The 12,589-nt window shown below is 45.5% G+C and overlaps 1 protein-coding gene across 5 annotated transcripts in view; it reads left to right on the top strand.

The window, feature by feature from the left end:
• The window catches only part of LOC109869661 (agrin), a 537,476-nt gene that overhangs the window by 374,792 nt on the left and 150,095 nt on the right, over nucleotides 1-12,589 (top strand). For all 5 annotated transcript variants that reach the window (XM_031803590.1, XM_031803591.1, XM_031803593.1 and 2 more), the window contains 2 exons: nucleotides 7,801-7,998; nucleotides 9,334-9,534. In XM_031803590.1, the coding sequence (XP_031659450.1) occupies nucleotides 7,801-7,998; nucleotides 9,334-9,534 (399 nt within the window). The remainder of the gene's footprint in view (nucleotides 1-7,800; nucleotides 7,999-9,333; nucleotides 9,535-12,589) is intronic.

Raw genomic sequence — 12,589 nt, forward strand, 5'->3', positions numbered from 1 at the left:
AGGAAAATCCTTGAATGAGTATGTGTTCTAAAACTTAGTGTACATTTGCAAACTTTGTCAATATGGGGTATTGTGTGTAGATTGATGAGGATAAGGCTGTAAAATAACAAAATGTGAAAAAAGTAAAGGGGTCTGAATTAGAGGTCGACCGATTTATGATTTTTCACCACAGATACCGATACCGATTATTGGAGGACCAAAAAAAGAAGCCGATTCCGATTAATCGGCCGATTTAAAAATATATTTATATATTTTTTTATGTATTTATTTACTTGTAATAATAACAATTACAACAATACTGAATGAACACTTACTTTAACTTAATATAATACATCAATAAAATCCATTTAGCCTCAAATAAAAAATTAAACATGTTCAATTTGGTTTAAATAATGCAAAAACAAAGTGTTGGAGAAGAAAGTAAAAGTGCAATATGTGCCATGTAAAAAAGCTAACGTTTCAGTTCCTTGCTCAGAACATGAGAACATATGAAAGCTGGTGGTTCCTTTTAACATGAGTCTTCAATATTCCCAGGTAAGAAGTTTTAGGTTGAGGTTATTATAGGAATTATAGGACTATTTCTCTCTATACCATTTGTATTTCATATACCTTTGACTATTGGATGTTCTTATAGGTACTTTAGTATTGCCAGTGTAACAGTATAGCTTCTGTCCCTCTCCTCGCCCCTACCTGGGCTCGAACCAGGACCACATCGACAACAGCCACCCTCGAAGCATCGTTACCCATCGCTCCACAAAAGCCGCGGCCCTTGCAGAGCAAGTGGAACAACTACTCCAAGTCTCAGAGCGAGTGACGTTTTAAATGCTATTAGCACGCACCCCGCTAACTAGCTAGCCATTTCACATCGGTTACACCAGCCTAATCTCCGGAGTTGATAGGCTTGAAGTCATAAACAGCGAAGAGCTGCTGGCAAACACACGAAAGTGTTGTTTGAATGAATGCTTACGAGCCTGCTGCTGCTCAGTCAGACTGCTCTATCAAATATCAAATCATAGACTTTTTGATTATATGCAACGCAGAACACGCTAGATAAACTAGTAATATCATCAACCATTTGTAGTTAACTAGTGATTATGTTTAAGATTGATTGTTTTTTATAAGATAAGTTTAATGCTAGCTAGCAACTTACCTTGGCTTCTTGCTGCCCTCGCGTAACCGGTAGTCAGCCTGCCACGCAGGCTCCTCGTGGAGTGCAATGTAAGGCAGGTGGTTAGAGCGTTGGACTAGTAACCGGAAGGTTGCAAAAACGAATCCCCAAGCTGACAAGGTAAAAATCTGTCATTCTGCCCCTGAACTAGGCAGTTAACCCACCGTTCCGAGGCCGTCATTGAAAATAAGAATATGTTCCTAACCGACTTGCCTAGTTAAATAAAGGTGTAAAAAAAAAATCTGTATTTTTGTTATGAAAACATGAATCACCCATTCCGATTAATCGGTCAACCTCTAGGCTGAATACTTGCCGTAGGCACTGTGAACTCATTGATATGAACCTGGGAGAACTGCAAACTGTTCTTCAGGTCCTGGACCTCTCTGGTCAGGTCGTCCATTATTTTATTAGTTGGCAACTCCACTTGAAGCTATTTTCTTGTTGTTGTAAAAACTGTTTGTAGTTCTCTTTTTGTTTGTTTAAAATTTCCTTCACCTGTGATAAAGAGACACCGTTGTCCCCAACGGTACTTCCATTGGCTTTGGTCTATGTCTTGCTAGTAATGTAGGCTACGCTGTTACTCCTCACAGTTCCAGACAGGGCAGGTCACAGAGCAGATGGAAACAGCAACAAACAACAGTGATTCAAACAGTCACACTTCCGGGGCAATCCGTGGTCCTATCTGCAAGGGATATGGGCTATGTACCAAGCTGCTAAGGAAACCTGGCTAGCGTGACAGCTAGTTAATGTTAGTTAGAAGCTAGGCTAGCGTCTGTGCCAATAAGGGAACAATGAGCTAGTGCTCTGGAGAAAAATAGACCAAATATTGTTCCCTGCAATACAGTGAATGCCCTAAACCTTATTGTGATGTTGTATGTTGACAATTATTTGAAAATAATTCTGTTTATTCATAGTTATTTTGCAAAAGAAAGCCACGAAAAAGATACACGTTTCAATGCATGCCACCGGAACTTGAACCCTAAAATAAAATACACTGCTCAAAAAAATAAAGGGAACACTTAAACAACACAATGTATCTCCAAGTCAATCACACTTCTGTGAAATCAAACTGTCCATGCTTTGACTCTAGTGGTAGCATGAGACGGAATCTACAACCCACACAAGTGGCTCAGGTAGTGCAGCTCATCCAGGGTGGCACATCAATGCGAGCTGTGGCAAGAAGGTTTGCTGTGTCTGTCAGCGTAGTGTCCAGAGCATGGAGGCGCTACCAGGAGACAGGCCAGTACATCAGGAGACGTGGAGGAGGCCATAGGAGGGCAACAACCCAGCAGCAGGACCGCTACCTCTGCCTTTGTGCAAGGAGGAGCAGGAGGAGCACTGCCAGAGCCCTGCAAAATGACCTCCAGCAGGCCACGAATGTGCATGTGTCTGCTCAAACGGTCAGAAACAGACTCCATGAGGGTGGTATGAGGGCCCGACGTCCACAGGTGGGGGTTGTGCATTACAGCCCAACACTGTGCAGGACGCTTGGCATTTGCCAGAGAACACCAAGATTGGCAAATTCGCCACTGGCGCCCTGTGCTCTTCACAGATGAAAGCAGGTACACACTGAGCACATGTGACAGAGTCTGGAGACGCCATAGAGAACGTTCTGCTGCCTGCAACATCCTCCAGCATGACCGGTTTGGCAGTGGGTCAGTCATGGTGTGGGGTGGCATTTCTTTGGGGGGCCGCACAGCCCTCCATGTGCTTGCCAGAGGTAGCCTGACTGCCATTAGGTACCGAGATGAGATCCTCAGACCACTTGTGAGACCATATGCTGGTGCGGTTGGCCCAGGGTTCCTCCTAATGGAAGACAATGCTAGACCTCATGTGGCTGGAGTGTGTCAGCAGTTCCTGCAAGAGGAAGGCATTGATGCTATGGACTGGCCCGCCCGTTCCCCAGACCTGAATCCAATTGAGCACATCTGGGACATCATGTCTCACTCCATCCACATTGCACCACAGACTGTCCAGGAGTTGGCGGATGCTTTAGTCCAGGTCTGGGAGGAGATCCCTCAGGAGACCATCCGCCACCTCATCAGGAACATGCCCAGGCGTTGTAGGGAGGTCATACAGGCACGTGGAGGCCACACACACTACTGAGCCTCATTTTGACTTGTTTTAAGGACATTACATCAAAGTTGGATCAGCCTGTAGTGTGGTTTTCCACTTTAATTTTGAGTGTCACTCCAAATCCAGACCTCCATGGGTTGATAAATTTGATTTCCATTGATAATTTTTGTGTGATTCTGTTGTCAGCACATTCAACTATGTAAAGAAAAAAGTATTTAATAAGAATATTTCATTCATTCAGATCTAGGATGTGTTATTTTAGTGTTCCCTTTATGAGCAGTGTAGTAAAATCAACGCAACGTTATCACATAAAACTGACTCATCACCATAGTACAAAAAGAGGGCTTGCAATTTCAGCCAATCACGCACATTTACCTCATAATATGGTTGAATCAAGTCACACTTCAACAAACGTTTTCACTCGTCAGCGCATTTCAGCAACAAATTGGACAAAATCATTGCATGTTGCCATGCAAATAGTCAGAATTGCATTGTTTTTGCCAGGAAATATCACAAAACATCCCTGCAATTTCCTGGAGGAACCAATAATACAGAGTAATAGAGATGCCTGAGGCCCTTTATCAGCCATTAACACAGACTGCCAATACCCTAGCCACTGTTAGCCACCGTGTGCAGTTACATCTGCCACCACCAGCACACAGAGAGAGATGACATTTGCCTGGCTTGGCTTAGCACAGTTACGCTAGCTCTCCGCTTGCTCTACCCCCTGTTTCAACTCGAGTTTCATGTTTAATCCATTGCAGTGTTGCTGGCAGGGGGGCCAATGTGACTCCACTATTATTTCCTCCCTTCCAAATTGGAATCTATGCGCATAAGGATGTATTCCAATGGGAAATGCAGCAAAAGGAATGTGTGAGCCGGGTGGGCAAACTCAACTGTGTTCATGCTGCCAGCGTTAGGTAGACAGGTCTCGCCGTGGCGCCGCCGGGGGGTAATGAATAGTCTTCATTTAAAAAGGCGAGGAAGAATCGGGCCTTTCCATGTTTGTGTAACACAGCACACACACACACAGTACTATGGATGGCAGTGAGTCCACACAGAAACAGGAGTCAGCGAAACAGGGCAATAAAAGTGGCAGGCGGGCAGTGCTTGGCGAGGCTCTAGGAATGATGATGGTGATCTGGTTTATTCTGGGCTGTTTGCACTGCTTTACACAAGCCTCTTCAAACTCCACTGAGTCATCACCTCCCTCCGTCTCCACTATTATCTGGCTTAATTATCGCGGCCCGTTCATGTCACTGGCATACTGGGTGAGGGGGGGGGGGGGTAGATAAGTGTGTGTGTGTGTGTGTGTGTGTGTGTGTGTGTGTGTGTGTGTGTGTGTGTGTGTGTGTGTGTGTGGCCTATATGCATGGTCATAATTTGATTTTTCTTTTGAAAAAAGGATGTAAAACCTGTGCTAGGAGAAATAGTCATCTGTACTGCTCCGGTGCGGTCCGATAGTGAGAAGTTACATGTTTTATTATTCTGTTGTATTTCCTCCTCCTGAGTGGCGGGTGACCTTGTGTATCTGGCTGGCTGGACGAGGCAGAGACACGCATGCTAAAAGACCACAGAAGGATATCAGTCGCTCCGAAAGGCACTTTCTACATATAGATGAGAGGAGAGAGAAGTCATTTAGAACAGAAAAAAACATGTGTGTTTCACAGTTGCTGCAAACAATGCATACTTTACTCGTTGTCAGGAAGTTAAAAGAGGAGAGGTAAATAAAGGGAGGAGAGGAGGGACAGAGTGATAGTAATAGTAGATGGTATAATATGAGAATATAAGCAGGCAACAGAGAGGGAGAGACATGAGAGGAGTGGGGAGGAAGTTAAAAGAGGAGAGGTAAATCAAGGGAGGAGAGGAGGGACAGAGTGATAGTAATAGTAGATGGTATAATATGAGAATATAAGCAGGCAACAGAGAGGGGGAGACATGAGAGGAGTGGGGAGGAAGTTAAAAGAGGTAAATCAAGGGAGGAGAGGAGGGACAGAGTGATAGTAATAGAGCAGACACTGGGAGGTCGGCTGGGGACTATTTTATCGTCAGGGGACTATATTTTATCGGCTGGGCTATTTTAGAGCCCTTCACTAAACAAACGTCTCTCGTTCTCTTCGTGTTATAGAACAACTCCTCCCTCCATCCCCAGTTGTAGCTCGTGTCTCCTGGACTATTATTATTCGTCTGAGAGGATGTGTAACGTTCTGAGGCTGGAGAGGCTCTTTAGCTTTTCGTTTCCCCACCGTCTCGCTCTCTATCCATCACTCGAAATGGCTGTCTCCTCAAGGCCACTTTTTACAACCCCCCCCCCCCGTCAGACACGTCGCCCCACCGCGTTAATGCTGTTAGTGCTAGCTATCAAGGCCCTATGTATACAGCCAATAAGGCAGCCCGGTTGGGTCCGGTTAGCTGGGTGTGTCCCGATCAGCCGACACCAACAACCTGCAGCACTGGCTGGAACAGAGGGAGCGAGACAGAGCCAGGAGGAGGGAGATGAAGAAGCCTTTTAATTGGGACACGGGCCCTGATAAAGGACGACACTCGCCGTGATTTATAGCCCTTGGGTCCGGCACGCCGCTCTCACAGGGATCTCCATCACCGCTGGCTGCCACCTCAACCACATTTTATTTTTGGGGTGCCTGCATGTATATTTGAATCAGGCCCCTAGGCCGGGATAACTGAGTGCCTGTGCGACACTGGCTGATTTCCTGACTTAATTCATATGTAATAAGGTGTAATTAACAGGTTAATAACACGGGGGAGGGGGAGTTTCCCATCATTGATATACTCAACGTGTCGGTAGTAGGCAATGCAGGGTAAGGGTAAGAGGGTAAGAAACTGAATGGAAAACAAGCAAAGGATCAGACTAAATGGAATCTGGAAAGAGAGGATTCTTGTCAGTATTCTCAGTCCAGATCATCCACTGAAACGTGCAGATGTGTAAAGTCTGCAGGACTCTTGACATGACCAGCCTTTCGAGGGGATAGGTAAAAACATGGCATCATGGTAACACCACGGTTGTGGTTCTATCTGTCCCCTCTCTCTTTTTCTTACTCACTAACTCACTCACTCACTAAATTCCCTGACACACATACAGTGGGGCAACATTTTTGTCAGCCACCAATTGTGCAAGTTCTCCCACTTAAAAAGATGAGAGAGGCCTGTAATTTTCATCATAGGTACACTTCAACTATCACTTCAATCCTACATTGTAGGATTTTTAATGAATGTATTTGCAAATTATGGTGGAAAACAAGTATTTGGTCAATAACAAAAGTTTATCTCAATACTTTGTTATATACCATTTGTTGGCAATGACAGAGGTCTTCACAAGTTTTTCACACACTGTTGCTGGTATTTTGGCCCATTCCTCCATGCAGATCTCCTCTAGAGCAGGGATGTTTTGGGGCTGTTGCTGGGAAACATGGACTTTCAACTCCCTCCAAAGATTTTCTATGGGGTTGAGATCTGGAGACTGGCTAGGCCACTCCAGGACCTTGAAATGCTTCTTACGAAGCCACTCTTTCGTTGCCCGGGCGGTGTGTTTGGGATCATTGTCATGCTGAAAGACCCAGCCACGTTTCATCTTCAATGCCCTTGCTGATGGAAGGAGGTTTTCACTCAAAATCTCACGATACATGGCCCCATTCATTCTTTCCTTTACACGGATCAGTTGGCCTGGTCCCTTTGCAGAAAAACAGCCCCAAAGCATGATGTTTCCACCCCCATGCTTCACAGTAGGTATGGTGTTCTTTGGATGCAACTCAGCATTCTTTGTCCTCCAAACACGACGAGTTGAGTTTTTACCAAAAAGCTATATTTTGGTTTCATCTGACCATATGACATTCTCCCAATCTTCTTCTGGATCATCCAAATGCTCTCTAGCAAACTTCAGACGGGCCTGGACATGTACTGGCTTAAGCCGGGGCACAGGTCTGGCACTGCAGGATTTGAGTCCCTGGCGGCGTAGGGTGTTACTGATGGTAGGCTTTGTTACTTTGGTCACAGCTCTCTGCAGGTCATTCACTAGGTGAGGGGTGAGATCTTGCGTGGAGCCCCAGATCGAGGGAGATTATCAGTGGTCTTGTGTGTCTTCCATTTCCTAATGATTGCTCCCACAGTTGATTTCTTCAAACCAAGCTGCTTACCTACTGCAGATTCAGTCTTCCCAGCCTGGTGCTGTTCTACAATTTTGTTTCTGGTGTCCTTTGACAGCTCTTTGGTCTTGGCCATAGTGGAGTTTGGAGTGTGACTGTTTGAGGTTGTGGACAGGTGTCTTTTATACTGATAACAAGTTCAAACAGGTGCCATTAATACAGGTAACGAGTGGAGGACAGAGGAGCCTCTAAAAGAAGAAGTTACAGGTGACCAAATACCTTTTTTCCACCATAATCTTTTTAAGTGGGAGAACTTGCACAATTGGTGGCTGACTAAATACTTTTTTGCCCCACTGTACATATACACACACACATTGTCTTTCTCTCCCCATGTTACCCATACTGGTCTTATATACTCCCTCAGACCCTAACTCTCTCCTACCTGTCTCCCTCCAGACGAGGCATGTGCCAACTGTTCATTCGGGGCGATCTGCGACGGGCAGTCGGGCAGCTGTGTGTGCCCGCAGGAGTGCGTGGAGTCCCACCAACCGGTGTGCGGCAGCGACGGCTCCACCTATGACAGCGAGTGTGAGCTCCACGTACGCGCCTGTACCAAGCAGCTTGACCTGCGTGTGCTCGCCCAGGGAGAATGCAGTGAGTAATACTACCGCCAAGATTGTGTGTGCTGCGTCTGTGTGCCTGTGTGTTCCTACCAGCAGTGTGGTGGTACAAATATACTATATAAACGCAACATGCAACAATTTCAAAGTTTTTCAATGAGTTACAGTTCACATCAGGAAATCAGTCAATTGAAATGAATAAATTTGGCCCTAATCTATGGATTGGAAACACAGATACTGTTGGTAACAGATCCCTTTATCTTTTAAGTAGGGTCGTGGATCAGAACACCAGTCAGTATCTGGTGTGACCACCATTTGCCTCATGCAGCACGACACATCTCCTTCACATAGAGTTGATCAGGCTGTTGATTGTGGAATGTTGTCCCACTCCTCTTCAATGGCTGTGTGAAGTTGCATGATAGTGGCAGGAACTGTAAAATGCTGTCGTACACGTCGATCTAGAGCATCTCAAACATGCTCAATGGGTGACGTGTCTGGTGAGTATGCAGGCCATGGAAGAACTGGGACATTTTCAGCTTCCAGGAATTGAGTACAGACCCTTGCGTCATGGGTCTGTGCATTATCATGCTGAAACATGAGATGATGGCTGCAGATGAATGGCATGACAATGGATCAGGATCTCGTCACGGTATCTCTGTGCATTCAAATTTATAAAATGCAATTGTGTTCATTGTCCGTATCTTATGCCTGCCCATACCATAACCCCACCGACACCATGGGGCACTCTGTTCCCAACGTTGACATCCGCAAACCACTCGCCCACACAACGCCATACATGTGGTCTGAGGTTGTGAGCCCGGTTGGACGGACTGCCAAATTCTCTAAAACAACGTTTGAGGCGGCTTATGGTAGACAAATGAACATTAAATTATCTGGCAACAGCTCTAATGGACATACCCGCAGTCAGGATGCCAAACGCATGCTCGCTCAAAACTTGAGACATCTTTAGCATTGTGTTGTGTGACATTTTAGAGTGGCCTTTTATTGTCCCCAGCAATAAAAGGCCTGCATGTGATGATCATGCTGTTTAATCAGTTTGTTGACATGCCACACCTGTCAGGTGGATGGATTATCTTTGCAAAGGAGAAATGCTCACTAATAGAGATGGAAAAAACTGTGTGCAAAACATTTGAGAGAAATAAGCTTTTTGTGTATGGAACATTTCTGGGATCTTTTATTTCAGCTCATGAAACATGTGACCAACACTTTACATGTTGCGTTTATATTTCTGTGCAGTGTCTATGTCTTATTAAGTAATGTACCTGTATCGCTGTTGTATTTTAGCAGGGATATTCTTTCTTCATGATTCTACTGCATAGTCACCTATAACCCTTATGTGCGTTTACAGAGACCTGTGGCAGCGCTGTGTGTGCCTGGGGGGCCCAATGCATCCAGAACAAGTGCGAGTGCACGCAGTGCCAGGGCCAGGCTCTCTCGCCTGTGTGTGGCAGCGACGGCATGACCTATGACAACACTTGCGAGCTGGGCTTGGCATCCTGCGTCCTCAAGAAGAAGATCGAGGTGGCCAAGCTCGGCAGCTGCGAAGAAGGTAGGCATGAGGAAATATAAACTGTTTTTAATAATATTTTCTTTCCATTGACGTTTGTCATTGTCCACTTTGTTTTGGTAGCTACTGTTGTTAGCTGGTGATGTTGATCAATCCCTATTGATACTGTAAGTATCTCCCATTGTCAGGAAAAAATGTACTTGTGGCCACTACTGATCGGGAAGAGAAAATCGAAACTATGAGACACAGAGTGCTTTTTAAACATGACTTGCTTCATAAGTAGCAGCCTAGTTCACAATGTCAATCCTTTGTGGATCTACTGGCAGAGGTTCTACTGCCCTCCTCTGTCCTACTAGCACAGTTCCAGAGGTTCTACTGCTCTCCTCTGTCCAACTGGCACAGTTCCAGAGGTTCTACTGCTCTCCTTTGTCCTACTAGCACAGTTCTAGAGGTTCTACTGCTCCCCTCTGTCCTACTAGCACATTTCCAGAGGTTCTACTGCTCTCCTCTGTCCTACTAGCACAGTTCCAGAGGTTCTACTGCTCTCCTCTGTCCTACTAGCACAGTTCCCTAGGTTCTACTGCTCCCCTCTGTCCTACTAGCACAGTTCCAGAGGTTCTACTGCTCCCTTCTGTCCTACTGGAACAGTTCTAGAGGTTCTACTGCTCTCCTCAGTCCTTCTGGCACAGTTCCAGAGGTTCTACTGCTCTCCTCTGTCCTACTAGCACAGTTCCAGAGGTTCTATTGCTCCCCTCTGACAATCAGCTCTCTCTCTCTCTCTGTGTCTTTGTCACCGTATGGTTGTCATGCATACAATGTCAGCGATAGTCCCTTGTGGTCAGACGTAGTCACCGTCACCGAGACTATCGTCATCGTCTGAGGAAGTGTGAACGCGGAGCAAATTTCACTTGCCAGAAATTCTGAGAATGATGGAGAAGGGGAAAATAGACAAGGGGAGAGATGGAGAGGTGGATAGGGAGAAAATTGAGAGATGGTGAGTTGGAAAGAGGGGGAGATAAAGATATAGGGATGGAAGGGTGGAGAAAGAGCTACGTAGATGGAGGGACTGAGAGATGGACAGAGGGAGGAACTGGGTAAATGGGTGAGAGTAGTCTGTCCTGGGTTTTCTCTCTCTCTCACTGAGCCACTGAGCCATTATCTAGCTCTGTTCGCCAGCTGTTAACTCCCAGCTGGTTGTGGTCGATTTAAAATAATCTCATTGACTGAATTGAGTAACCTTTTGTATGTGTAGCAGAAAGAAATGTGCCATGATACACACACTGCACATATAGTACACACATGGGCACACAAACACACTGTGCCCCATATCATCATTATAATCACAAGTGGCACCTGTAGTATATACACACACATTCAGACACACGCAAACACACTGTGCCCCATATCATCATTATACACACAAGCAGCACCTATAGTATATACACACACATTCAGAGACACACACACAGACACTGCCCCATATCATAATTATAATCACAAGCGGCACCTATAGTATATACACACATTCAGAGACACACAAACACACTGTGCCCCATATCATCATTATAATCACAAGTGGCACCTGTAGTATATACACACACATTCAGAGACACACACACAGACACTGTGCCCCATATCATCATTATACACACAAGCAGCACCTATAGTATTTACACAGACATTCAGAGAGACACACACAGACACTGCCCCATATCATCATTATAATCACAAGCGGCACCTATAGTATATACACACATTCAGAGACACACACACAGACACTGTGCTCCATATCATCATTATAATCACAAGCAGCACCTATAGTATATACACACACATTCAGAGACACACACACACACACACTGCCCCATATCATCATTATACGCACAAGCAGCACCTATAGTATATACACACACATTCAGAGACACGGACACTGTGCCCCATATCATCATTATAATCACAAGCAGCACCTATAGTATATACACACACATTCAGAGACACACACACAGACACTGTGCCCCATATCATCATTATAATCACAAGCAGCACCTGTAGTATATACACACACATTCAGAGACACACACACACTGTGCCCCATATCATCATTATAATCACAAGCAGCACCTGTAGTATATACACACACATTCAGAGACACACACACAGACACTGTGCCCCATATCATCATTATACGCACAAGCAGCACCTATAGTGTATATACACACACATTCAGAGACACACACAAACACACTGTGCCCCATATCATCATTATACGCACAAGCAGCACCTGTAGTATATACACACACATTCAGAGACACACACACTGCCCCATATCATCATTATAATCACAAGCAGCACCTATAGTATATACACACACATTCAGAGACACACACACAGACACTGTGCCCCATATCATCATTATAATCACAAGCAGCACCTATAGTATATACACACACATTCAGAGACACACACACAGACACACTGCCCCATATCATCACTATAATCACAAGCAGCTCCTGTAGTATATACACACACATTCAGGGACACACACACTGCCCCATATCATCATTATACGCACAAGCAGCACCTATAGTATTTACACACACACACACACACTCAGACACATACACACACACTGTGCCCCATATCATTATTCCACGCCTTGTCACCGTTCCTCTTGCCCCCACCTAGCCATCAGAAGCTAAACAGCTAATTAGCTACAAGCTATTTAGTCATTGTTAGCCACTGTTAGCTGCCTCTACCTTCTGCACAGATACTAGCCCTTTTTTTAGCTTGGATAATACTCGCCAGCCTACCAGTAACGGACTGTCTCTCCACTACAACGCCGGATTCCTGCCGTAATCCCTGGACGATTACTCCTGATCTTCACAGCTAGCTAGCACCCACCGAGTTACCCAGTACCGAAGCTATCCCTGAGGCCGACCTCCCACCTCCCGGCCTACTCAGTTGTTCACCCGGACTCCACCGAAACACGGCTAGAACACACTACTCCCCCAGATCCTTGCCGTAAGCTCTGGACCTTGGCACCGGATCACTGCTGCTACGCCGTGTCACCCGCATGCTAGCTGAGTAGCGACTACTC

Source organism: Oncorhynchus kisutch, linkage group LG24 (genome assembly GCF_002021735.2).
Source record: "Oncorhynchus kisutch isolate 150728-3 linkage group LG24, Okis_V2, whole genome shotgun sequence".
Taxonomy (NCBI): domain Eukaryota; kingdom Metazoa; phylum Chordata; class Actinopteri; order Salmoniformes; family Salmonidae; genus Oncorhynchus; species Oncorhynchus kisutch.